Raw genomic sequence first — 27,815 nt, forward strand, 5'->3', positions numbered from 1 at the left:
CTCCTGGTGGCAACAACTCAACCCACTAGACACATCCCGTAGTTCTACCCACAAGCCCTGCTGGGCTGGGTCTCCCTGAGCCTGAAGGCTTGAACTCGTCAGGGCACCAGACTCCCAGATTGACCACACCCAGCTGTGTGACCACAGGCCAGGCACTGCCCTCTTCTCTTTCTGAGCCTCAGTTTGTTCAATTGTCAAACGGGGTTGGGACACACAGTACCTTCCACCTGGGACAGTGAGATGGAACGATGGTTATAAAGTGTTCACACAGGGCCTGGGATATATTAAATGCTCAGTACATGTCAGCTTTTATGATAATTTATTTTATTTTATTTATTTTTTATGATAATTCATTTTAAAATATTTATTTGGAAAGTTCTGTGTGCTAGGCTCTGTTCTAGTTACTGGGCAAATAGCAGAGAATAAAGCAGACAAAATCCTTGCTTTTGTGAAACACATATCATAGTGGGATAGGCAGACGAGAAACAAAAAAAGTAAATTATGATGGAGAAAATAAAGCTGAAAATGGCTGAGCAGTAGGGGAGGGGTTGCAGTTTTACAGAAGATGACCTGGGGCAGTCTGGTTGAGACAGATATTTGAACAAAGACCTGAGGAGAGGAGGGGCAGGAGGGAACCATGCGGGTTCTAAGGGAAGAGGCTCCAGGCAGAGGAGGCAGCAGCAGTGTGCTGGTAGGTGTGGCTGAGGGGTGGAGTATGGATTAGATCAGGGGAGGGTGTCAGGGGACCGTCCTGGGAGACCTGCAGGGTGGCCCTCTGACTCCAGGTGGGCCTGGGACCCACTGCAGGGATTTGTGCAGAGCTGACCCACCCTGACCTCAGCTACAATGACTTTTGCTGTGTCTAGGGCTGACGCCTCACCCCTTCCCTGCCTCACAGCCTTGTGCTTTCTCCCACAGAACCAGCCTGGGGCACCCATGGGCTCCTGAGGGCCGGGCACCAGGGCCTCGGGCACGAGCATGGTAAGACACCAGCCCCTGCAGTACTACGAGCCCCAGCTGTGCCTCTCCTGCCTCACGGGCATCTACGGCTGCCGCTGGAAACGCTACCAGCGCTCCCATGATGACACCACACCGGTGAGCCACACTGGGACCTGGTCGAAAGGACCCAGGGAGCCCCAGAGTTGCAGGGTCGGAGTGGGGGAGGGAGGGGGGGAGGGGGTGTCAGCTCTGTCACTCTGCTGTGTGGCTCTGGACAGGTCAGTGCCCCTTCTGGGTTTCGCTTCTCCTTCTTTAAAATGGGCCCATGGCCATTCTTGAATCTCTCTGACCAGGTGGGGAAGGCCATTCTGTCATGGAAATACCCAATTGTTAACACTCTTCTGACAGCAGGGGGGCTGGTCTGCTCCCGAGGTCAGGGCAGGGAGGGGTGCTCCAAGAGGGGCACTCCAAGAGGAAGGGGTCACCCCAAGGTGAACAGAAGTTATCAGCTTCCTGGCAGATCCAGACTGGCAAGCCTGCAGGTGGGGGTGCTGGAGGGGAGGGTGAGGAGGTGGGCCAGGCCATCGGGAGCCTGGGAGCTGGCAAGGCTGTGGCCTGGCACCAGGGCCCTGTCACCTGAGCCACGGGCCTGCCAGAGCTGGCAGCAGGTGCTCGGCCGGATAAGAAAGCCTCCTTCAGTGTTTGCTCCCCAGCCAGGCTCTGGGCTGCACTTCATCCCTAACGCTATCAGCCGGTGAATCTAGTTTCTTTTCTGAAGGAACCCAATTCCTTTAAGAAGGAATAGAGAGAGATAACTCGTGTTTATCTAAGAGCTTTGCTGCCTGAAAAACAACTTTCTTCTTCCTTCCTTGTTTGAACAAAGAAGCCAGCTTCCAAAGTCAGCTAGCCCCCAAACAGGCGGGAGTGGCCAAGGGTAGGGGTGGCGGGCGGCTAAGGTCCGGCAGGCATCTCAGGGCTACCTGGATGGGGAGGCTGGGGAAGTTGCCCCGTCTCTTCTGCTTCTCTGCTTGTGACAGTGAGGGACGAAGTGCTAGATGAGTCAGGAGCCTGGGCTCATGGCTCCCAAATGGTGAGAAGCAGGTACCTGGTGGGTACCTGGCCTGATTCATGGTCATGCCCCTGCTCCCAGCAGAGAGGCAACATGGCAGACGGAGGCAAAGGAGCGGAAGGGGCCTGCCCAAGTCACAGAGCAGGTCCCTGCACTGCTGGGGCGGCAGCCCTGCCTGGGACAGCCTTTCCGTCTTAGGTGGACGTAGGGTCTCCCCCACAGTGGTGCAGACTGTGAGGTCAGGAGTCAGGCAGACCGCAAGTTCAAGTTGTGCCTCTTCTACTTGTCCTGTCGATGTAAGAAATGTCCAAACCTGTAGAGAATTGTAATAGACTTTATTTGAACCAAACTGACGACAGTATTGGGAAGCGAGGTCTCCGATGCTCCGGAGAAGGACCGTTTTGCAGTTTCTCTTATGCGTTTAGAATTAAGGAGGGAAGATTACATGAGGGTGGGAGAAAGCAAGGCTGGCATTGGCCTACAGGACCGTTAACAAGATCCTATGCTCCCTTAAGGTTAGTTCCACTTCCCAGGGCTCTGAAAAAGGCATTTCAAACGTGTGTTAACCTAGATGCACAGAAACAACGGACGGGGCTTGCTTGAGGCAGAGATGAACCTTTTGCTAAAGAAGTTATGAGCCTGGGGTGTGACTGTTCACCATGTCCCGCCCAGTTAGGAATGTGTGATGAGATCACCCCGTGAGGTTACTGTCGGTTAGGTTTATGACAGTGCCCCTCTGTTGTCCACAGTATGCACTTGACTTTGAGCGTTCTCACCTATGAAATAGCACACACACCTCTCAAGGACCTGCTGGGCAGATGGCATGCGATAGCGACATGAAGTGACCAGCACGGTGCTAGCTGTGACTAGTCATGAAGACCAGAGATTCCTGAGTCCCACGCCTCGGCCTCTCCACTCTGAAATGGAGGAGGGGTAGGGTTAAGACTTTAGAATTCCTCGGCCACTCCGCTGTGCTCTGAGCTCCGTTCTCCCTACAGACTGGGGCCCGGCAGCAGGGCCTCCCCGTGTCAGGAAAGGCAGACGGGAGGGCAGCAGTCAGCTTCACCCGTGTGTCTTGTGCCAGGCGCTGTGCTGAGCACTAACACGCCCGTGAGCTGGGTGTCACGGCCACCATTTCACTAGGGGAAACAGAAGCCAGGTTGTCAGTGCCTTGGCCCAGGTCATGCGTGCCAGTAAGGGGCAGAGCTCAGATCTGACCCCAGGCAGTGTAGGTCGAAAGCTCTTGGTGGGGGTGGGGACATAGCTGAGGCGAAGGAGGGGAGAGAATGGCTGAGCTTCCACGCAGACAGTTCCTTGGCGGTTGCAGTAGACCCTGGAGGAAGGTGTATCTCCCAGAACACACCCTTTGGTGGGCATGGGCCAGCCAGCCCTCGGCTGTGGAGTCAGGAAGTGATGGGTCCTGGCTGTGGCCCGCACCGGGCCCAGAGTGGAAGAAGTGGGGCTGAGGCCAGTTTTGAGCTAACTGGGAGCCTAAGTGGTGCAGTCTCTGCAAATAGCAAGGTCTGGGGCCAGGTATGGGGCAGAAGCAGGAAGGGTTGTAGGAGGTCACGAGTTGGCTGGGAGAGGGGAGAGGGCTTTGCCGCAGCTCGGGGTGGCAGGGCCTCTGCAGAAGGGGCTGAGCTCACCTCAGGTGACCCTGTGACTCTGAGCTGAGGATGAGCATCCACCCCCTTCCCTGTCATTCACTCCGCTCCTGCTTCCCCTCCCACTTCCTGGGCTCAGCCTCAGTCTCAGCCTGCTCACCCTTTTCTCTCCCAGTCCCTCGGAGGCAGCTGGGTGAGGAGTGTGATGGGGTGCTGGCTCCCTGGCCTGAGACAGTGATGGGAACAGCCATCTGGTGTCTAAGAGCCAGGGCTGGTGCCGAGAAGGTGCTCCGTACATTTTGCTGAACAAATGGAGGCCCTGAGTGAGCTCCGGGAGCACAGGCTGGGTAGGGAGGGGAGAGCCGCTAGGGCTGGGGGTGAAGGAGAGGCCTCAGCAAAGGGGTGGCGTCCAACTTTGGGCCTCTGCCTCTCCTCATCCCCACTGCGCCCTCTCCTTTGGGGACTGGCCCAGGCACTCCCTCCCCTCAGGTCCTCTTAGGGGAGCCCCCCTGCATCTCCCAACTCAGAAACCTGGGGTCAAGTTCTTCTGTGAAGCCCACTTCTCTGGGCCTCATCTGTGAAATGGGGTGACAGACGGGTGGTGAGGCAGAGGCATTGCACTCCCGGCTGGGGAGTGAAGTGTGAGACTGACAGTGAACGTGTACTGAGCACCTATGGTATTGGTGGAGCATATGGCTTACACACCTTGCCCTGTTCACTGTTGTAACACCCCTGTGGGGGGTGGGGGGCGTGTTTAGTTGTTATGCCCCACATATGGATCAGACACCGAGGCCATGTCACACCTGCAGTCCGGGACAGATTTGCAGCAAGAGCCTCAGCAAAATGGAGGCTGTAGGGGAGGAATCCTGTGTTTTGAGTCCAGGTGTTTTTTTATGAGAGCTTGTGAGAGGGAAAAGAACGGAAGGGCGGAGAGGACGTGGGAAGTTGCCTGATGCAGGAGAAAGAGCACTGGACCAGGAGCGTTTGGGACAAGATGGGGAGCGGGACCCTCTGTGTTGCCCTGGCTGGGGCCTGGCCCTGCAGGACGGGAGTGGAGCCTGGGGAGGGTGTGAGGTGGGGGAAGCTTGAGCAGGAGCCCCCTCCCCGCTGTCCAAGCTGGCCTCCTTCCTTCCTGCCCCAAGCCTTGGCTCACATGGTCCCCTCCCCCTAGGACACACACTTGACAAATAAGGAAACAGGAAACAGGACCAGAGAGGTGAAGTGAGCCATTCTCCTGCCCCAGCTCAGTGGGTGGAGGAGCCGGGCAACAGGAGGCAGCTTGCTCGCTCTGGGAAGGGGAAGCAGAGCTTTTTATAACTGGGGTAATGAATTGGTTGTTGTCTGTGACTCATTACTCTAATGCTGCCAGTGAGGGCCTTGGTGGACAGAAGACAGTTCTCAGGCCGTGCCCACGGGGACCCCTGAAGACTGTGCAGCGGTGGGAGGCAGCCCAGTGTCAGAACCCGCTTCTCTGTAGCAAGAGGGATACAGGTCAGATGCCTGGAGGAACTTCCCAGCCCAAGACACTGAAGGAGACAGTGACAGTCGACCCTTGCACTTCTATAGTAAGCTTGCCTTTTGAGGGCTGTTTTGAGGCTGTTTGACCCCGTCCACCTTAAGGATGGGGCTCCAGGGAGAGTAAGTGATTAATTCAAGCTGAGGCATTACAGGCACAACCTGTACAGCCCCTGCTCGCACCCCCAGTCCTGCGCCCGCTCCCCACTTCCACACCAGTCTTGTCTGGGAGGCACTGGTTACTTAATCAACAAACCATCATGATACCTGCTCCGGGCCTGGAGGTCACAGATGTATCAGACCTGGTCCCCCTTTCCTGAAGGGCTCCTAGGCAGGCAGGGGAGCAGACAGACAAGAACTGACACACCCAGACCACCCAGGGAATCGCTGCCGAGGCCAGGAAACCCCAGGCAGGAACTTTGGCCTGAGCCGGTGCCTGAGAGAGTTACACCATCGTGCCAGACTGGGGACGTGACCCTGGCAGGGAGCTGTGTGTACAGTGTCTTGCACTTGGGAACTGAAAGCATTTGGCTCCAGTGTGAAGAGGGGAGGGCGCTGCCTGAGGCTGGGCTGGAGAGCCTGCACTCTTACTGGGCAGTGGGAGCCCAGGCAGACTCCGGCTGTGCAAGGGCCACTGTGGTTAAATCTCAGAGAAAGAGTGCTGAGGGGACTTAGTGGAGGTGGGGAGGGCAGGGAGCCTGGTGAGAATGGCTGAGGTCTCACCTGGGGGTAGAAGGATGCAGGGAGGTTGTGAAGGGAGGGATCTAGAGACACCTGGAAGGTGCAGTCAGCAGGCTGGCTGTGGAAGAGGTTGGGAGTCTGATGATGCCTCTGTCGGCCCATGATTTCCAGCCCGGCAGGATGAGGCCACCATGCTGTGCCAGGAGTAAGTGAGAGGGGAGAGTGGCCTCAGTAGAGTCCAGGAATGGTGCAGCGGGATGGGTGGGACACAGAAATAGAAAACGCCCCACCCCCAATTGCCTACCTCCTAGGATGGGAGCAGTAGACGCCTGCTGTGGGGGTTTCATCAGCACCCGTCCCCACACACAGCCCCTGCAGCCACCCCAAAATCACTGCCCCCTTTCACAGCTCTGCCTGAACTCTCTTTGTCTCGCCTTTCAAGGCTCATTGCAAACGAGAGGCCCAGTGCACTAAATTTGTGCACGGGTAGGTTCCCTAGCGGCTGCCGGCTGCCCGCTGGGGCCTCCCTTCCCCTGGCTGCCTACCGCCGCCACCGACCAGGGACTCCCTCCACACCCGCCTTGGCCTGACGCCGCCTGCTCACCTGCCGTGGTCTCACTCTTGTCGGGGCCCATTGGGGCTGGCAGCACCTTCACTGCTGCCATCGCTGCGTTTCTGATGCCCGCCATGTTCCACGCCGCCCCCTGGTGGTCAGGGCATATCTAACTCCCTGTCAGTCAAACTCGCGCCTGTGGGGACAATTTGCATATTAGCCTTTTATTATACTAGTATAGGATAGTAAGTATAGGATGTCTATTCCTCTAAATTCCCCCCTTCCCCAATCAAAAATGAGTCAGGTCTCTCTCCCACCTTCCCTCCCTTTCTGGGTTCTCGCAGTACCTGCCACGTGGAGTGTGACTTTCTGTGTCTCCCGCTAGACTCTGAGTGTTTTGAGGAAAGGGCTTGGCTCAGGAGGGGCTGGGCAAGCACTGGAGGGATGCCCGAGCCCCGAGTTGGACAACGAGTGAGGAAGCCTGTTAGGGGAATGCGTTGCCACCCCGAGACTGTGTGGAGAGGCAGGACCCCGGTGAGCTCACAGGTGTGGGGTGGTCGGGAGAGTGCAGCTGTGTGCTGCCTTGCCCTGCCCCTGGCTGAGGCTGGCAGGGAAGGGTGTGGACTCAGCTGTGGGACCTCTCAGGCTGCCCTTAGGGTTGGGGTTGGGCTCTGCCAGTGTACAGGAGGATTCCAAGCTGGTGCCCCACCTCCCTGTTCTATTACCGCCACGTGGGCCTATGACAGGGATAGGTGTGTGGCAGGGAAGAGTGGATTCCACTTGGGAATCAAGGAGGGCTCCCTGGAGGAAGCAGCCTTTGGAACTGGATGTGATTGGCATCGGCCAGAAGCACCTGATGGGCATTTCTGGCCAAGGGAGCTGCATGCAGCTTGCACTCTTCCCTGCCTCCTCCAGTGACTTAGTGCGTGACTTGATGCAAGGCCAGACCCTCTCTGGTCTCAGCTTGCTTGTGGGTTAGATGGAGATACATACTCATGCCCCAAAGGTCCGGGGAGATAAGGGATACCAATGTGCCCCATGTCCTTTACCAGAGACACCACTGCTCCCACCTTGGGGAAATGTGTCCTACCACAGACTTGCAAAGGGCTGGCTGCTCCCTTCTTCGGGGCTTTGGGGAAAAGGGGCCCAGCAGGTGAGAGGGGCACCCTCTGAGCTTCCGTTTTACCACTTCTAAAATGGGGACGATAAGCCCCCATTCCAGGGAGGGGCGGGGAATGTCTGGCCTGCGGGCTGTACAAGGCCCTTAAAATCATTTGGTCTGGCCCTGCCAAGGCGTTAGGGGTGAGTTAATGAAATGTTGGACCAAACACAGAAGGCTGATTTTTGAGTTGATAATTTTGTACGGCCTGTGAATGACGCTATACATATCCACATGGCCCTTGGCAGAGAAAAGGTTCCCCACCCCTGCTGAACCCTACAGGGCTGCTGGGAGGATAAGAAAAGGAGAGATGGTATCCTTGCATTGTGAGAGAGGGGAGGGGCTGAGAGTGCCCAGGGTTGTGGCAGCACCGGGAGCTGAGGATTTATCTCTGCAATAAAGCCATGTCATCTCTGGCCTTTGGGAACCCCCCCCGCCCCACACCCACTTTGCTCTTCTCTGAATGTTGTGAGGGGAGCAGGGCCACGCCGTGCTCCTGGGGAAGTGGTCACGCCTTGTTCACAACACTCCTGACAGCCTTGAGTAGCTGCTTAGGGAGTGTGGATGGGACAGCATGGTGATGGGGAACAGCAGGGCGTGCAACCACCTACCACCCTGTGGCAGGGCCCTCGAAGGGGCTCTGGGATAATCCCTCCTAAGACTCCCAGCTTTTCTGCTCGGGTCTCCTCTTGGACGGATGCAGCCCACAGGATGGGCGGGAGAAACTGGGCGCTCTGGCTGGGCCTGGTTCCATTCTCCTGCCTAATGAGCAGCTCTGAGGACCTCCCCCCGCCCCCACCCACCCCCCACCCCCGCAACAGAAGAAGGGCAGACAGAGGCCTAATTGCCCTGCTCTCTGGAGCCCAGAAAAATAAATCCAGCCTCTTAGGCTGTCAGGAGCTGGCTGGGGGTGGGATCCTTATCCCTTTGCCTGCGAGGCCCTCATGCTGTCATACATCTCAAATCTCCCCAGGCCATCCCTCCCCCAAATCTCCTGTGTCCGGGCCAGAATAATCCTGCCAGGGCCTGCCCACCTCTCCCTTCCAGGATCTCCCCGCACCTTTCCCAGCTGACATTTCCTGGGCTTTTTCTGTGCATCAGTCCCCCCATTTGGAAGTTGGTGAGGGTGAAACAGGCTGGTGATTGGAGGAACTGGGTGCCCAAGATCTGGCCTGCAGGCAGACTGGATGGGTGGCACCCCTCCATCTTCCTCTCCAGTGTGGTGCTCTGTGGTGCTGAGGGCATAGCTGGGCTCTGGGGCGTCAAAGCAGAGCCAGGGCCACCGGGGTGGCCCAGGGGCCAGAGCCCCACCATGTGGAAGAAGCCATACCAGGCAGGGTCAGCACATGGGGTGAGGGCTGCTTCAGGACAGACTAGACAACCCAGAAACAGACCACGCACATCCAAGCACATGCCTCTGTGCTAACTGAATGTGGGAGTTGTTGCACGTATCACAAATGGCACCGGGACAGCCGAAGCATCCGTTTGGTGGAAGTAAAATGAGATCCCTGCCTCTTACCTCAAACCAAAATAAGTCCCAGATGGATTAAAATGTATTTTTGTTCTCTTGAGGAAGCACACATTTGTTGAGAAGACTCACACAGCTTGGGAAGATGTAAAGTAAAAGAAATTCTAGTCTTAATGCTTTAGCGATAAGGCTTTCCAACCTCTCTCCATACCCGTAGACATCCGTATGGAGCTATAGATAGATGGCTATAGAGAGATGGGTTACACACAGATTTAAATGTAAACAATGAGGCCAGGAAATTACCACTGTAAAATATGAATTAGGTATATAATCTTGGGCCACCTTCCTTTAACATGAGACCAAAGGCAAAACCTATAAAAGGAAAGAGATACATTTGACTGCCTAAAAACTTAAATTTTTATCCAGAAAGAACTTGATAACAAAATTAAAGCCAAATGACAGAATTGAAAAATACACCCTATGTGAAGGCTAATGCTCTTACACAGAGAAAGCTTTTTTTTAAAATAAATCTTTATTCAGATTATTACAATTGTTTCTCCTTTTTCCCCCCATAGCTCCCCTCCACCCGGTTCCCACCCCACCTTCGGCCCTTACCTCCCCCCACTGTCCTCATCCATAGGTGTATGATTTTTGTCCAGTCTCTTCCTGAACCCCCCCATGCCCCTTTCCCCCTGAGAATTATCAGTCCACTCCCTTTCTATGCCCCTGATTCTATTATATTCACCAGATTATTCTGTTCCTCAGGTTTTTAATTCACTTGATTTTTAGGTTCACTTGTTGATAGATATGTATTTGTTGTTCATAATTTTTCTCTTTACTTTTTTCTTCTTCCTCTTCTTTAAGAATACCTTTCAGCATTTCATATAATACTGGTTTGGTGGTGATGAACTCCTTTAGCTTTTTCTTATCTGTGAAGCTCTTTATCTGCCCTTCAATTCTGAATGATAGCTTTGCTGGGTAGAGTAATCTTGGTTGTAGGTTCTTGCTATTCATCACTTTGAAATTTTCTTGCCACTCCCTTCTGGCCTGCATAGTTTCTGTTGAGAAATCAGCTGACAATCATATGGGTGCTCCCTTGTAGGTAACTAACTGTTTTTCTCTTGCTGCTTTTAAGATTCTCTCTTTGTCTTTTGCTCTTGGCATTTTAATTATGATGTGTCTTGGTGTGGTCCTCTTTGGATTCCTTTTGTTTGGGGTTCTGTGCACTTCCTGGACTTGTAAGTCTATTTCTTTCACCAGGTGGGGGAAGTTTTCAGTCATTATTTCTTCCAATAGGTTTTCAGTATCTTGCTCTCTCTCTTCTTCTGGCACCCCCATAATTCTGATATTGGTACGCTTGAAATTGTCCCAGAGTCTTCTCACACTATCTTCAACTTTTTGGATTTTTTTTCTTTTTGCTTTTTCGGTTGAGTGTTTTTTGCTTCTTTGTATTTCAATTCTTTGACTTGATTCTTGTGTTCCTCTAGTCTGTTGTTGGGTCTCTGTATAATATTTTTTATTTCAGTCAGTGTATGTTTAATTTCTAGTTGGTCCTTTTTCATATCTTCTCGTTATATTTATCGGCCTTTTCTAGGATATTCTTGAAAAGCCTTATAACCGTGGTTTTGAATTCTATATCCAGTCGTTTGTTTTCCTCCATTTCTTTCATTTGTGATCTGTTTCTTTGACGCCACATTTTCACTGCTTCCCTGAGTTGGTAGGGTAGATTTGTGTGCTAGGTTTCCTATATGGCCCAGTGGGTCGGCCTCCCCAGTTAACCTGAGGTGGACACTCTTGGTGCACCCCTTTGTGGACTATGTGTACAGCCTTGTTGTAGTTAAGTCTTGATTGTTGTTAGTATCACTGGGAGGAATTGACCTCCAGGCCAGTTGGCTGTAAGGATCAGCTGTGTCTACGCTGGGAGAAGTTCGGTGCTGGAGACAGCCTTATAAGATTAGACTTGCCAAATTGCAATAGCCTCTGTGCTCAGCTTGGATGGGGTGGAGTCTCAGGGCGGAGCAGACAGTCTTGGCTTCCAGTCAGCCTTGCCCTTGCGCATGCGCGCCTCCAGACCTCTGCCTTCCCCAGCTCCCGAGTCTCCGCCCGAGTGTCCAGATTCCCCCCACAAAAGCGTGGGTCCCCAGGGGCTCACCTGGAACTGGGGTTCAGTGCAGTCAGAACTGGGGCTCAGTGCAGTCAGGAGCTTCCGACTCCCTTCTGCTAGGGAAAGCCTGTGGCAACCTCCACAGCCTTTGTGCACACTGGCGCGCGCGCCTCCAGACCCCTGCCGGCCGGGGCTCCCCCGGGTCTCCCCCAGGGTCTCCAAGTCTCCGGGTGCCTTTCTCTCCACCTGACAGTCCAGACTCCCCCTGTATGAGCCTGGGTCCACGGGGTTTCGCCAGGGACTGGGGTTCAGTGCAGTCAGAACTGGGGTTCAGTGTGGTCGGGGGCTTCCTTCCCCCTTCCGCCAGAGAAAGTCAGCCAGGCTCTCAGCCGCCCTTCCTCTCTGTGCGTACAAAGACCCTTTGCTGTACCTCCAATTCTCTGTGAGCTTTTCTCTTTCCTTCTAGTTGTAGAATTTTCACTCAGCCAGTTTTCCTGTGGTTCTGGATGGTGTCCGTTCTGTCTTTTAGTTGTAGTTTTGAAATTGTTGTGGGAGGCAGCAGTTTAGGTGCTTACCTATGCCGCCATCTTGGTTTCTCCGAGAAAGCTTTCATAAGCCCATAAGAAAAGAAGCCATTTCCCCAAACAAAACCTGCCTGGCTCTGTGCCTTTGCACCTTCACTCCCTCCCTCTGCCTGAATCGAGGCTCCCTGGCTTTGTCCTCCTAGCAAGCCCACTTCCTCCAGCTTTGCCGTAGGCGAAGCCTCTTGGAGGCCCTCCGCACCTGGCAGTGTGCTCCTAAGCAGCCCATGTTACCCTATTCGCCACTCACTCCTAGGACTGGAGTTGCCTGTCGGCCGGTCAGTCATCTGGGTGGGTTGCTCAGAGTGGAGTCCAGGCCTGTTTTATATTCCAGTGCCAGCACCAGTGTGTAGAACTCCTGCAGGAGAGTGGTGGCGAGGACCTGGAGGGAGATGCTGGGATTTAGTTTGGTTTAGGCCATGAGGTAGGGGTCTAGTTGTATTTTTTACCAAATAGATGTCCGGATGTCCCAACACCTTCTGTTGGATTCTCTAGCATTTCCCTGCCAATTTACCCGGTACATGTCCTGAGTCCATGCTCCCAGGCCATTTCCCCTTTTTGGGGTCTCAGATTTTCCATTTCCTAATTGGACCTTTAGAGGACAAGGCGAGAGGACCTCTGAAATCCTTTCTAACGCTGGCGTTCCAGAGGTCCTGCCCTGGCATTGCCTGTGACTGCTGTGTGGCCTGGGGCAAGGCCCTGCCTCCTGCGTCTGTCTCCTCAGTCAGAAAAGGATAATTACACGTCCTGTTCCAGGTTGCTTTGAGACAGTTGGGACTGGGGGCAACCAGGCCTGGGTGTGGATTCTGGTTCCACCATTATGTTTGCCCTCTGTGATTTGGGAGAAATCACTTCCCCTCTCTGAGCCCTGGTTTCCTCCAACTAGACTATCCCACCTGCTTTGCAGAGCTTGGAGAGGATGAGATGAGATTGGGGCAAGTAGAGAGCTCTTAGGAGTCCCCCCACCCCCCGAGCAACCGCCAGCTCTAAGAAGAGCTCACACAGGGCTCTGTCCTCTGTAGCCAATGATGTAGGTCTATGAGACAAGATGGGGCAGCTGCCGGGCCGGGGTCTTCTTCCTCCATCCCTGTGGCTCCTAGGGCTGCAGCCTGCAGGGCCAGACCTGACCTCTGTGTCCACTGATCCGGGCACCCACCTGGGCTAGGGGTGGGCCATCTGTGGGCTCTCCTCAGCAGCCAGAAAAATTTGGTGTAGTGCAGGGGGCGGGGGGAGACTTGATCACTGTCTTCACGTAATTAAAGGGCTGTCAGACTCGAAATGATAATTACAGGAACGATCCTGGATTTGGCAATTTACAGCTTACATCTGTAATCTTGTTCAGGCTGGCAGCCCTCCCATGACATAGAGGTGATGTCATCCCTGTGGACAGGGGAAGCGGAAGCTTGATGTCCTGATTGAATGGCCCACGGGCACCTGGCTAGTGAATAAGAAGAGCCGGCTCTTGATTATATTCCCCCTGGTCATTTGACCCCAATATTTCTTGCCCTTTTGGGGGACTTGTTCTGTGTGGTATCAGAGAGCCAGCTACGGGGGGGCAGTCAAGGAGACAGGTTCAGCTGCGTCTCAGGGAGGGATGGAGAGAAGAGAAATAACTCCTAGGGGGGCCCTCCCGTCACCAGGCACCTTGCAGGTTCTACTGGTCTGTGCTACCTGCCAGCCCTGCTGTCCCATTTACAGAGCAGGACCCGGGCACTCGGAGATGATGAATAAACGTCTTCTCCAAGGTCACACATTCAGTCGGTAGCCAGTCTGGGATTCAAACCCAGTGTTGCTGGACCCCCAAACGCAGCCTGTCCCTATCCAGCTTCTCTTAGAAGGAAGAACTTTCGGGCCAGAGGACGATCAGGCAGCATCAGAGGGAGCCCGCCCATCCCCGGAGCTGCGGGAGCAGAAGCAGGCTGAGCTGCTGTCCTGGAGGCTAAGAGGCTGCTCTGCCCCAGGTGACAGGCCAGGAACAGGAGCCCACTATGGATCCAAAGTCGATGATGGTGCCAAGGTCAGGGAGGTGGCTCCTGACATGGAGTTCAGGGTCCAGGTTCTATTTGGGGACCCAGGGGAGGTGTTCCAAACCCGCAGGGTCCCCAGCAGTGGAAGGGAGCAGTGTCTGTGCACATCCTGGCCTGAGGTCGAGGACCAGGGCACAGGTAGCAGCAGCAGCAGCACTTCCTGTGTAGGGTGGGGGTTTGGGGCTCCAGCCCTGCTCCGTGACTGTGACTGTGTGAGCCCCGGCTGCTAATAAGCTCTTGCCACCGTTTTTCTCTGAATGCTGAAGGTTCTGGGGTGGGCGGGACAGATGAAGAGGGAGAGGAGAAGACGTGACAATCAGCATGAGGCAGCGAGAAGAGAAGGAACAGGGTGTTTGGGGGAATTGGCACATTGGTGCTCGACAAGGATGGAGGGTCTCATCTTCCTGGGTGTGTGTGGGGGGCGGGGGGACAAGAGTGGGAGGAGATGAGGCTGGGGGTGTGGGCTGAATGCCTGTGGCCTCTGGGATGCTGTCATAGCCGTGGCTGGGGGAGTGAGCAGTGCACAGCCAGGGCCCATCCCTTCCCTGGCTGCTCTTAGCCTCCTCCTCCTCCTGCAGGCTGCACCTGTCAGTGCAGGAACTGCTTGACCTTTGTCCTGCAAAGGAAGGAGGCTGGCGTGCCACAGGAGCACCTTCCCTTGGTTGTGTGAGGCCGCCAGGCTCAGCCTGAGATGATGTCTGGTCTTGTCCACTGGCGCCCTGAAGCCTCCTTGCATGACGGCTACCATCACACATCCTCTGTTCCTCATACCAATCTAAGCACTACCTGTGTCCCACAGGATGTGGGCCCAGGGCACACCGAGATATCTTAACCACTCCTGCCCCGAAAGAGCCCACAGCCCTGCAAACTGATCCATATGAGGCTCCGTGTGCCCTTGACGTTCATCACCTCATTTAATACCAACCCTCCGAGGCAGGGGTTATGACTCCCATCTTATAGGAGAGAAAACCGAGACTCAGAGGAGCTGAATACGTTGCCCAAGTGGCAGGGCCAGGTCTGCTTTCTGCCTCTCAAGCCTGGCCTCTTTGCATCAGAATGTGGTTGAGGGCCACACTGGCGGGTCCCAGGAATCTCTGCAGAAGGGGTCAGGGAAGGGAGGTGTTCAGAGGCTGGGCAATGGGAGGGCCTCCCCTAGGAGAAAGAGGTTGGGGCAGGGGCAGGGCAGAGAGAGGGGACAGAGGGGAGAGAGGAATCCCCGTGAGCTAGTGAGCTGAGCTGGGCCTGGGGTGGCCATGCGGGTCTCAGAGGGTGGTTTTGGAGAGAGATGTGCGGGAATCCCGGGGAGCCTGTGGGTACTGCCTCCGGTCAGGACACCTGGGTTCAGTCCCACGTCCCCTCCTCCCCCACTGGGTACATCGCTCCACCTCTGAGTCACCACCACTCATCCATATTGATGCAAATTAGCAAAAGGCGCCCCTTCCCCAGGACTCCTGACCGGCAGCCGCTGGGACATTGTCATGACAAATGTGACCATCGCTGGGAACCACGATGTCAGGGGCCCTTTTCAGTGTTGGGGTCCACAGCTTGCTCAGCCATACATGGTGGCCCTTCTCTGAGGTTCAGTGTCTGCATTTGCTCTCCGCTGGATAAACGCCCATAAATAAACACCCCTGGCATCGCATCGTCCGGACTGTGAGAGGTGACGGAGGCAGTGGAGCCGCTGTCGCCCCTCTGGCAGCTCAGCCCGGAGCAGGGCCAGCCTGGTTGGTTAATGTGAGCAGCATCCCTGGCCTCCCTGCCGCCCTGACAAGGACCTTTAGTGCCATTTGGAGCCTCGTTGTCAGTGGAGCTGCTCCCCACACCCCACTTCCTCCTACCAGTTCCCTGCCTTCCCCTCCCCCTTCTTCCAGCCCCTGCCATTCAGTTTTTTCCTCTGATTGTTCTTAGAATGACCCTGTCTGTGCCCCCTCCCCCACCCACCCCCTGTGTTGGTGCCTCTTTATCCCCATCTACAGGCTCCCTGTGGCCATGGGGCCTCTGGCTTCCAGTTCCTAGGACCGGTTTACGTAGGTGCCCCCACCCTAGCTCATGCCTGATCATGGGGTTCCTAGATCCTCATTGCTTGGGCCCTGCTTCCATCTCTGTCATGCCCTGGGTGCCTCACACATCTGCCAGCTCTCATCTTGCCACTCTGGCTGGTTCCCAGGGGCAGGGCAGGGCAGCCCCTCATTCCTGCCCTGTCCTCCCTGCCCCACTCTCAGGATCCAGCCATGTGAGGACAGGGACCCTTAGTGTGTGAGACCCCTGCCTGCCAGCTGTTTAAGTTGGCCTGGGACCTACCACTGCACTCTGCAGGAAATGGGTGCAAACGAATTTTTATTTGTGAGCAAATAAGAAATGGAGGTAGCAAGAGGGATTCTTAGAAGGACTTGGAGGGGGAGGATGCTGGACCCACCAGCTGGGGGTGCTGGCTCAGTTGTGCCAGTGTGGGCCAGCCCGTCTGGAGCCAGGGCCCAGACGCAGAAAGCAGAACCGAAATCGAAATCGGTGTGGGGAATGGGAGGGCCTCCCCTAGGAGAAAGAGGTTGGGGGCGGGGGACAGGGCAGAGAGAGGGGAGAGAGGAATCCCAGTGAGCTAGTGAGCTGAGCTGGGCCTGGGGTGGCCATGCGGGTCCCAGAGGATGGTTTTGGGGAGAGATGCGTGGAGACCCGGGGAGCCTGTGGGGACTGCCTCCGGGTGCCCTGCGCATCTTTTCTGCTCCCCTAGACAGTCCCAGCCAGTCTCTGGCCAGTGGCTGCCAGGGTTCCATTGCTCCAGAAAGGCACATGGCTTGCCGGTCCCTGCCAGGGTTTCTCCCTTCCTGGACAGGGCTGGGCCTCGCTGGGCCTGGAACTGGGGCTCATGCCATTCTTGTCTGGGTGGGGCAGACACCAGTGGCCTACTCTCTGAGAAGCCACCCGCCTCCACCTCCTTCAGCGTGTTGTCATCATCACGTCTCCATTTATGTTCCAAGTGGAGGAGGCTGCTTTGTCACCCAAGCTGGACCCTCCTGCCCAGGAAGTGTTCATAGTCACGACTCGCCCGGGTTTGCAGGCCTTCCCCGCATGCTGGGGAGAGGCACAACATCCTTACAGATGCGTCAGAGACACTGACGGCTTGCCAGCGCCGAGCACCTGACTTGTATTATCTCATTAATTCTCACATCAACCCATGGATAAGTACTATTATCCTCATGTCACGGCGGGAGGGGGCGGGACTGAGGCACGGGTTGCATCGGCTTGCAATGCGCAGGTTATACAGCTAGTAAGTGGGGGACAGGGAATCTGGCTCCACTGTGCTGTGTCTTGACAGTGCAGGATGGCGGTATCCGGGGCAGCGAGTGAACTCTCCTTCTTCTTCTCCCAGTCACAAATACTGAGAGTGGAGGCAGGCTCAGGCCCTGTCCCCGCAGAACCCAAGGTGACACAGAGTTGTCATCGGGGATACACAGTCACATGGACAGATCACAGTGTACAGAAGGCGAGTTTAAAGAGGTTCCCTGATGCTGTGGGAGCCCCGAGGAGGGAGCATGCTGGCGGGGCAAAGGCCAGGCAGGCTTCCCAGAGGAGGTGACATTTGAGCTGACTTGAAAGGTAAATGGGAATGTTAGGTGGCCACAGCCAGAGTGAGGGAACTGGTAGGGGATATGAAGCAGGAGAGGTGAGGGTGGGGAGCGCCCCCAGAGGGAACCCCTGCTTGGCAGAGCAGTAAGGAGCCATTAAGAAAGTAAATTGGGATTAGAACTGTAGGTCATGGATGGCTGAGGTGAGGTGAGCTCCAAGGAGCCTGGCAAAGGGCCTCCTGACAGTGCCCGCTCGAGAGATTGCCCAGCTGCTGCAAACCCTCCAGCCCATCAAGGGGGGTGGTCTTGGTTCTCTCCTGCACTGACTTCCCTCAAGGGCCGCTGGTTTGTTCTGATGACCTCAGCAGTTTCCCAGACAGCAGGATGTCCAAGCTTGCTGTGCTTCTGAGATAAGGGGACGGATGAAAGCAAGGATTAAACCCGGGCCCAGCGGAAGCGGCCGCAGACTGAGCGGCCCTTCGGGAAGCAGCCGTGATGGGTCGGCAGCCCCCACCCTCCCCATCCCCACTCCTCCCGGAGACAGAGGGGTGGCCTGGCCCAGCCTTGAGGGGCCAGTGCCTGGTGGGGGGCCGCAGAACCCTGCATTTCCTCAAGTCCAGAGGCGGGGGGGTGGGGGGAACGGGGGGCTTTTATCCTCTGATAACTGGCTGTGTGACTTAGGCAATCGCTTTGCCTCTCTGGGCTTCAGCGTTTAATCAGTAGTTCAGGGCGGAGGTGGGAAGAATAATACCTGCTTTGTAGGCCTGTGTGAGGAGGGAAGGAGATGAAGACTGTGACCTATTCACAGACTGCAGGTCACCATGCCAGTGGGAGGGCTTCGGGCAGATGTGGCCTTTGCTCCTGGGGCCACTGCCAGAACCCAGAGACTGGTGCACGCTGGCAAGGCCTCAGGCTGCGGCCATAGGGCCCAGCTTGGGGGTGGAGCCCGACCCTGCTCCCAGCTCCCCACCAGTTTGTGCACGGGAAACTTCCCCGCTCTGAGCCTCAGGTCCCTACCACTGTGAAGAGGGCACCAATCCCTGCTTGGCAAGTTTGGCTGCAGAGGGGGAGAAGGAGGGCACATTTAGGCAGGTGGCCTGCTGGGCCAACCCGTGACCCCACTTGACCCCTTTCCTGCCCTGCTCCTCCAGTGGGAACGCCTCTGGTTCCTGCTCCTCACCGTCACCTTCGGCCTCACACTCACCTGGCTCTACTTCTGGTGGGAAGTCCACAATGACTACAATGAATTCAACTGGTGAGTGGGGACAGGGGGTGGGACGAGGCCTGGGTCCCGGGCATCCAGTGGCGAGACTGTGGGGTGGTGGTGATGGTGATGGTGGTGGTGGTGGTGGTGGTGGTGGTGGTGGTGGTGATGGTGGTGGTGGTGGTGGTGGTGATGGTGGTGATGGTGGTGGTGGTGGTGGTGGTGGTGATGGTGGTGGTGGTGATGGTGGTGGTGGTGGTGGTGGTGGTGGTGGTGATGGTGGTGGTGGTGGTGGTGGTGGTGGTGATGGTGGTGATGGTGGTGGTGGTGGTGGTGGTGATGGTGGTGGTGGTGGTGGTGGTGGTGGTGGTGGTGATGATGGTGGTGATGGTGGTGGTGGTGGTGGTGGTGGTGATGGTGATGGTGGTGATGGTGATGGTGGTGGTGGTGGTGGTGGTGGTGGTGATGGTGATGGTGATGGTGGTGGTGGTGATGGTGGTGGTGGTGGTGATGGTGGTGATGGTGGTGGTGGTGGTGGTGGTGGAGTTTGAGCCTCTCTCTCGCTGGCCCTCAGAGCTCTGCCACCAACTCTGTGTGGCTTTGGGGCAGGGGCCTCTGGAAAGACAAAGCCCAGGGGAACTGAGACCAGCTTGCAGGGAGCGGGGAGGGGGGGGGGGCGGGGGAAGGACGGAGAACTCCTTCCTGGTGCTATTTTGGGAAATAAGAATGGCCTCAGGCAGGCTCAGCAGGGAGCTGGGGCCTCTGGCCCCTTTGTAGATGAGGACTCCAAGGCCAGAGATACAATGGCCTCAGCAGAGGACGTGGCCCTGACACCACCTCTCCCCCCCCCCCCCCCCACCCCGGCTTAACTCCTTGATTAGGGCCTTGGGCAGGGCTGGCAGATGCTGTGGTTCTGGGACAGCTCAGCTCAGGCACCTGCTTCTTCCCCATTCCTGCCTCCATTGCCTGTCTTTGTCAAATAGTGAAGGGAGGAGGGGAGGGACCCTGAGTTCTAGTGGGAACTCCTTCAGGCCCAAATTCACACAATCAGTTGGGGGCAGAGTTGAGGCTGGAAAGCCAGACACACACACCCCACCCCCATTAAGTGCTGTCTCTTCCATTTAGTCAGAAGCTCAGCTCAGTGCAACTGTGAGCAAGTCTCTGATCCACTCTGAGCCTCAGTGTCCTCTTCAGTAAAATGGGGTAACTGACCTCATCAGGTCTTTCTGAGGGTGAAATGAGATGATGGACTTGAGAGGGTTCAACGCTCTACCTCACCCTGAGGGTCGTTTCCTGGGAGGCCCATTCTCTGGCTGGAAGGGGCCATGATGTCAGAATTGGGGACTTCTAGGGCTGCGGACTTCTGATGGGCCATGGTTCTGGGATTCCATGATGATCCTAAGATTCTGTTCATGGAGTTGGGCATCCCCTCCCCTCTGCGTGGCCCTAGGTTGCGCCTCCATTATTAACGAGCACAATAAAGGGTGTGCTGCTGTCCCCTCCCCCGCCCCCCAGCCTGGCAAGATGAGCCTCAGCCCCCGCTGAGTCCCCAAGGTGGCCTCTGGCCTTTATTAAATGCCAAAATCAGCAACTCATCCTTGTAGGCATCACAACACAGGCACTGTGCTGGGCATGCAGGAACATTCCCCGCTGGCCCTCGCTGCAGACCTTGGACAGTTCTGCTGAACTGGAGATTGGCTACCTGGAAAGTCATCGGGTCCATCCCCATCATGTTCAGATGGAGAACCTAAGGACTCACCGTGGCCACACAACCCCCAAATTCATCCTCAGGAAATCCAAAATGTCACTCAGTCTGAGGAGACTGAGGCTCAGAGAGGTTAAGTAGCCTTCCCGAAGTCAACAGTGAAATGCAGACAGCTCTAGGACAGCAACTCGAGCCTGGCTGACTGTCACATGCTGTCTATAGAGCCATGCCCTCTTCCCAGAGAGTGAGCTCCCTGTCACTGGGTGGCTCAAGCAGAGGATGGGTGACTGCCCATCGGGCCCTGCCTGGGACTTAGGGGTAGCCTGAACACCTGCCTGTCACCTCAGTTTCTTAAAGTCGGGGCTGGGATTCGGGCAAGCCTGGCCCGGGCCTTGTGGTCTCTGGGGAGGATGTGAGTGAGATCCAGGTGGTCAGGGCTGGATGACAAGAGCCAGGGAGGGGCTTCGGGGCTGTTGCTGCTCAGGAGGGCTCCCTAGCGAGTGAGAGACACGTGGAACCAGGGCATTTGGCAGAAGTTGTTAACAGGAGCGGGTCCCACCCCTCTCAGGGCCTCGGGTTCCCCATCTATATGGTAGGAAAGTGTACTCCGTGATCTCCCAGGTGGCAGATTTCCTGTGGAATCAGAGGGCGAGGGCCAGGGAAGAGCAGGAAACATGTGCCTTAAAACGCTTATTCCCTTTAGCCTGTGACTCTCTGTGCAGGAGTCTACCCTAAGTAAATCATCACTGGAACACAAAGATACGTGCACAGTTTTCCTTTTTGTATTCGTTTATAATAGCGAATAATTGGAAATGATTAATTGCCATTAGTGGGAGGTTGGCTACATATGGTGCACTAATTCAACAGAAGACTACGTGGCTGTTGAAAATCACATTTTTTCGGGTTTGTACTGACCTCAATAAATGCCTTTAATTAGAAGAGAATTGATTACTTATCACATGTCCCCCTAACCCCCAAATTCATCCTCAGGAAATCCTTTGAAGGGCATTTGATCAATTCTAAGACCCCTTGTTTTCACATTCTAGCTTTGAAATAGAAATGAGTGTCACAATTGATGGCATTTTAGGATCAGTGAAGCCTGTCACCTCCTCAGGGACCCACAAGCCAGTAAGAGGCAGAGTGGGCATTTGAATCCGAGTGTACTTCCCTCCAAAGCCAAACTCTGACCACTATGCTATTCCAGCGGGTCCCAGCTTTGTTGTTGATACAGATCTATAAGCATAGGCGAGGAACCCGCTGGAAGAAAAGTCAGCCCAGTTTGGGAAATGTTTATTTCTGGGCTGTAGAACTATGGAGATTGTTGTTCTCTCCTTTATGCTCTTGGCATGCCCAGTGTCCACCACGAGCCCTCCACAGGCCTGGCTGATGATGGAGAAACAATAGCATCATAACAGAGTGGGCAGGGCCTGGCCCCTGAGCCTGGCCAGCCCGAGGCAGGGCCCTGGCTCCTGGGGAAGGTCTGACCCCGACCCCCTCTCCTCCTGCAGGTACCTCTACAACCGCATGGGCTACTGGAGTGACTGGTCCGTGCCCATCCTCATGACCGCAGCCACCGCCTTCACCTACATCGCGGGCCTCCTGGTACGCGGGCTGGCCCTGCTCCCGGGAAGGGAGGCACGGCCTGTGCAGGGCTGATGGAGGGGCCTGCCCCGGGCTGATGAGAGGAGCTGGCTTTCCCCTTCTCTTGGGCTGCTACACCTCAGGAGCTTGGTTCCTTCAAGGTGGGAGGTCGCTTGCTTCTATCCCATCCTGCAGTGTTTCCCCCGACCTGGGGGGAGGTGTCCGCTCCTAGGAGCCGCTGCAGACTTCTTCTTCCAGGAACTTCTGCTTTGTTTCCTGCGCCCAGACCTCTATTCCCTCAGACTCCGGTCAATCCCTTTGTTGGATGGGGGGCTCCTTGGGAACAAGGTTCAAAGGTACCTCCGCCTCCATGGTCCTGGAACTCCTACAACATGAATTGAGCAGTCCCAGGGCAGCAGGGCCGAGGGAGAAATCCTAGAGGAGGAGGAGCGGGAGGCCTGGGAGAATTTGGGAGGAGGCCAGGCGTGGGCCGGGCTGGGCATTCCCATCGCCTACACCTACGGGGAGGGTTTGTTGACTTTTCTGAGCCAGACCCAGAGCTGAGTGGGGAGAAGGGTGTCTGGGGAATTGGCGGAAGCCTTTGAGTCACACGTGGAGCCTGACTGTCGCCCTGTGGCCCCTCCTCAGGTCCTGGCGCTCTGTCACATCGCCGTGGGGCAGCAGATGAACCTGCACTGGCTGCACAAGGTAAGGGCTACCTCCGTGAGGTCAGAGGGGAGAGGAGGCCGGGCGCATCGCCCCTCCTCTGGGTCACGGTTTCAATCGTTCTAGTAGCTCACCCTCGGTACTCACTCTGTGCCCAGCACTGTTCTCCCGGCCTGGCCTGTATTAACTCATTTAACTCTCACAGTAGCCCTATGTTGCAGGTGCTGTTATCCTATTTTGCAGCTGGAAAAACTGAAGTACAAAGAGGTTAAGTAATTTGCCCAAGCTCTCCCACTTCGTCAGTGGAGGATCCAGGGTCCTAACCCCGTAGCTGCGCAGGAAGCCAGCACGGGACACACTGGCTGGGCTCCGCCTCGGGTCCCACCTTCTCTTCATTCCGCAATGAGCTCATTCTGAAACCGACCCAGTCGTGTTATTCCCCATTAGAGTCCTTTCCACCACTCCCATTGCTCCCAGGAGGACCCCCCACGCCCCCGCCCAGCATGACAGCCCCGCATGACTTGGCCCTGCTGTCATGGGTCAGTCACCCCCAGCTTTGGATGAGACGTCTCAGGCCCTGCCAGAACGGCTGCCTCTTCTCTTCTTTGCCTCCTCGCTCTCGCCCCCCTCTGTCTCCCTCCGGCCCTTCCTTGGTTCTCCACCACCTGCCCAGGATGCTTGGACTCCCCAGCCCCTGCAGGGCCCACCACCACAGCCTGAGCATCCGTGTTGTCCGGTTCCCTCTGGCTCCCTGACCCCGGCCCTCCCCATTCTGGGAGCTTCTTGCAGACCAGGACTGGCTTTGTCCATCTCTGGCCCTAGTGCCTCACTGGGTGCTGGGCCCAACACAGGGAGGCTTCCGAGAATCAGAGCCTCAGCCCTCTTGCTGCTCGTCGCCTGCACGGTGCTGAGTGGATCTGCATGACGCCTGCTCTTCTTGAGGCCCCAGGGGTCGCAGGGGTGGCACAAAACTGACCAAGAGAGAGCCCTTTCCTCGCAGGAGCACCTGGGCCTTGGAGGGAGGGCTCGGCCATCTCTTTATTCCCAGAGCCTGGCTCAGAGTGGCCATGCCGTTTTGGAAGGGGCAGACAAGTCTAGAAATTACCATAAGCCCATGAGATGGGTCCAGGGTGACTCTGAGGGGAAGGGCTTACTTCCAGCTAGAAGAGGGACATGGAGCAGGAACTGGAAGAAAGACATAGTGAGTTCGAATTGGGCTGTGTAGTGGGAGATGCCCAAGGGCATCCAGGGGGGCCTGGAGATCAGACTGGGTGACTGGAGTCTTGAAGGGGTGCCCTGGCGTCCCACCTCCACTGCTTGTCACTCTATCCGGAGGCCTCCTCTGGGCTTGTGAAGTCCCCTCTGTGAGGCACTTTTATCTCCCGGCTGCAAAGCTGACACTTGAAAGAACCGCACCAGATGGCACCTGGGTGGGGCTGGCTCACACCGTGGTCACCTCCTCTAGGTCACGCCTGGTTCTCAGCAGGTCACACCCGCTTGATCCTGGTGGAGAGGCCTCCGGAGGCGCTGAGCTGGCAGGGGTGCAGGTCACTGCACGGATTCTTCTCCTGGGAGGGGGATCAGATCCCTTCATCTGCACAGTGCCAGCTCCGGTGCCAGCCCTGACTTCCTGTCCCCTCTGCCCCCTCCCATGAGATCTCAGCATGAGGAAGGTCCAGCCAGAGCTGATGCATGCCTGGACCTGTTGCACCAGGAGGGAGGCAGCTCCCTGGGGCTCAGAGTTTTCAAGTAGGGGCTGGACACTCTCCTGTTCTGTTTCCAATATTCTATCATTTGAGTAGAAGATTCTAAGGAATCCTTGTCCTTTTTTTGTTTTAACCAGTTTTTGACCATCTGATACATTGACATGGTTCAAAATTAGAAAGGTACAAAAAAGTACACAATGTAAGTCTCCCTACTATCTCTCCAAAGTATTTTAAGCATATACACATATTCGTATACCCTTCCTTTTTCCTTTTCTTTACACACAAGCCTACTATACCTCCATTTCACATGTTAACAAAACTCTCGGAGCTCCTTCCCCACAGGGCATTGAGAGCTCCCATTGTTATCCAGCCCCTGCTCCTGTCCCCGCGTCTAACCCTGGGTTCCCAGGTATCCCCTGTTGATAGGCCTGATGACATCCCAGTTGCTTTTTAAATATACTAGAGGCCCGATGCACGAAGATTCGTGCAAGAATAGGTCTTCCTTCCCCTGGCTGCCAGCACCACCTTTGCTCTGGCCCAGAGCCGCCTTCCGCCTCTTGCTTGTGGCATTAATTTGCATATTCCCTCCTTATTGGCTGTGGGCACCACCACCTTTGTCGTGAAGTTACAGTCAATTTGCATATTCTGTCTTTCTTAGATAGGATACTTTATATCTATATCTATATCTATCTATCTATCTATCTATATTATTTCAGAGAGAAAGGGAAAGGGAGAGAGATATAGAAACATCAATAATGAGAGAGAACCATCGATTGGCTGCCTCCTGCATGCCCCCTACTGGGGCTTGAGCCCACAACCAGGGCATGTGCCCTGACCTAGAATGGAACCGTGACCTCCTGGTTCATAGGTCAATGCTCAACCACTGAACCACACTGGCCGGGCCCCAGTTGCTTTTAATTCATTGTTGGGACCGTGTGATCTGGGTGGGGAATTCTAGAGTATGCTTTTGTAATTGTGATAGTTCTTGTCAAATCGCCTCCTTGCAAAGTGCCACCAGTCCATGCTCCCTCGGCAAGCTATGGTTATGCTTATCAAATCACCCTTGCCCCTGAAGTGTTTGAAGATGTCTCGACTTGAGCCCATTAATGGGTGAACCTAGCCCCTCTGTGTCATTTTGATTTGCATTTCCCAGCTGATGCGTTAGATTCAGCATCTTTCATGTGCTTGAGTCATTTGCATTTTCTTTTCCATAAACTGTCTCTTCATATCTTTTGCCTTTTTGCTACAGGATTTGCTTTTTGCTTATTAATTTGCAGGAGTGCTTTATAGATTCCGAAAATCGGCCCTTTGGCTGATGAACTGCAAATAACTCTTCCGAGTGTGTCACTCCGCCTTTGACCTTGCTTATTCTGGTTTTGCCATGGGAATTTTTTTGTCCTTAAGGATGTGAATCTGTCCTCTCTTTTTATGGCAACTGGCTTTTGTGTTAGAGTCTTTCCCACTCCAAGATTATAAAAATGTTCTCTATGGCATTATTTGATAATTACATGTTTCTATTTTTTATAACATTTAAAATTTTAACATTTTGGAAGTTACTTTCAGGTATAGTATGGTCTTACTTTGTTCTTCTTAGATGGTTTCCCACTGTTCCTGACTATCTATTGAGAAATCTACCCTTTCCCTTCTAATTGGAGATGCCACTTTTATCATATGCTGATTTCTTTTTAAATCCTCACCTGAGGATATTGTTCCATTGATTTTTAGAGAGAGTAGAAGGGAGGGGGAGAGACAGAGAGAGAGGAGCATGGATGTGAGAGAGACACATCGACTGGTTGCCTCCCGCACGCAGCCCCAGGGCTGGGGATAGAGCCTGCAACTGAAGTATGTGCCCTTGACCAGAATTGAACCCAGGACCCTTCAGTCTGCAGGCTGACGCTCTATCCACTGAGCCAAACCAGCTAGGGCATATGCTGATTTTTAAAATCTATTTAGATCTGTTTTTGAGCTTTTTATTTACTTCCGTTTATCTCTCTGCTCTTAATATCAGCATCCAACTGCTTTACGTAAATACTACAGCTTTATACTGTGTTTAATCGAGATCTTTATTTTGAGAGTCCCTGGTTCCCCGAGTCCTGAGCAGGGGAGGGTTGGGGGGCAGGTGCCGGGATGTGCCAGGCACTGTGCTCATTGTAACAGCCACGACCATCACTGATTGGGCACTCACTCTGTGTGTCGGGCACTTGCCACACAGTATTCCATTTACTCCTCGTAATAATCCTGTTCGTCTGATGTTCGGCCCACTTTTAAAAATTACACCACTAGCATTTACTAACTTAGTGCCAACCACTGTGCTAAGCACATCCCTTGTACTTTCTCGTTTATCTTCCCCAGGACCCGTGGGGTCGGCACTCACTCCCCCCATTTCACAACCCAGGAGCCATGCTCCGAGAGGCCCACCTCCCCGGTTAGGCAGCAGAGCTGGGATGTGCTGGTGGATGTATCAAGTGTGTCCCTGAGCCCCGGCCAACCAGCTGCTACCGAACCCAGATTCCAGCCGCGCCCCCGCCCCCCACCCGCACCCAGGAGGCCAACCTGTGGCACCTTTGCGAGGCGGGGCTCCCACTCCTCTTGGGTGCCAGCACCCAGCAACGCTCCTGAACAAATGGATGCAGCTCCCGTGTCCCTATCTTTCCCACTGTCCTCACAAACCACAGTCTCACCAGCACGGAAACCAAAGGGCGGCTCTCAGGGGACAGCGGCTGCCTCCGGGCTTCTGGGTGGGGCTTCTCCTTCCCTGTCAGGTGGAACTGCCAGGATTCGGTGCTGTTCTTATGGCTTAAGGACATGTGCGGGGGAATCCCTCAGACAGTGAACATTGCAGCCACGCTGCTGAGCATAATGGTGCCACCACAGCAACTGCAAAACTCATCATCAAAGTTTTAATTGCATGAGGGTTATGGGGAATTTGTTTAATTTCCACTAGCAATTAAATACTGCCATAGATGCTCTCAGAAACGACCCTTCAGAGACGCTTGCCGTGCCAGCGCCTGCCTGGCGGGGCAGCAGGGGGCAGGCGCCTGGGCGTTGAGGGGCACTCTCAGGGGTGGTTAGGACTGGGCCTCCCGCACTGCAGCATGACCTCTGACCCAGGCAGAATGGGGTTTGGGTCCAGATCCACCCCCTCAACGCTACATGGCCAAGCAAACCCTATGGTCTCTGAGCCCAGTTTCTCTGTGTATAAAATGAAGATGGTGCCTCCCCTGGGACGTTAGGAGAATAAACACAAGGACAACAGGAAGTGCCTCCCCCACAGACCCAGCACACGCAGCCTCCGCGGGCCTGCTTCCCCTTCCCATGCTCCCAGGCAGGCAGGCCAGTCGCCAAAGGTCCCGCCCCAGCTCAGCCTTATTACTGCTTCTTATTGGAACACTTGTTTCCCGCCTGATGGGCTGGCATGACAAACCGCAAAGGAACACTTCACCCCAGGCAGGAATGAGATGGAGCTGCCCGCTCTGCCCTCACCATCTAGAAACCCATCCAGAGCTTGTTCCGGCTGGAGCGTGGTCAGAGCACTGCTGGGAGGGGCTGAGACAGGCCCTGCAGGAAGAGAGAGGGGGAGGGCCGCTGGCTGGCAGAGAGGACACCTGCCTCAGGCCTGAGCACAGTGGGTGCAGGGTGTGGGGGCCTGGCTGCCCGGCCCCTGAGAGAGAGCGGGGTAGGGCTGTGGGG

General features: G+C 55.3%; 1 protein-coding gene across 3 annotated transcripts in view; it reads left to right on the top strand.

The window, feature by feature from the left end:
- GDPD5 (glycerophosphodiester phosphodiesterase domain containing 5) overlaps positions 1-27,815 on the top strand; it is a 95,430-nt gene that overhangs the window by 50,518 nt on the left and 17,097 nt on the right. For all 3 annotated transcript variants that reach the window (XM_080642743.1, XM_080642741.1, XM_080642742.1), the window contains exons 3-6: positions 919-1,095; positions 18,415-18,518; positions 21,681-21,774; positions 22,402-22,461. In XM_080642743.1, coding sequence (XP_080498869.1) covers positions 979-1,095; positions 18,415-18,518; positions 21,681-21,774; positions 22,402-22,461 — 375 coding nt within the window. In that variant the 5' untranslated portion in view covers positions 919-978. The remainder of the gene's footprint in view (positions 1-918; positions 1,096-18,414; positions 18,519-21,680; positions 21,775-22,401; positions 22,462-27,815) is intronic.

This window comes from Plecotus auritus (genome assembly GCF_963455305.1).
Source record: "Plecotus auritus genome assembly, chromosome: 9".
In the NCBI taxonomy this organism is placed as follows: domain Eukaryota; kingdom Metazoa; phylum Chordata; class Mammalia; order Chiroptera; family Vespertilionidae; genus Plecotus; species Plecotus auritus.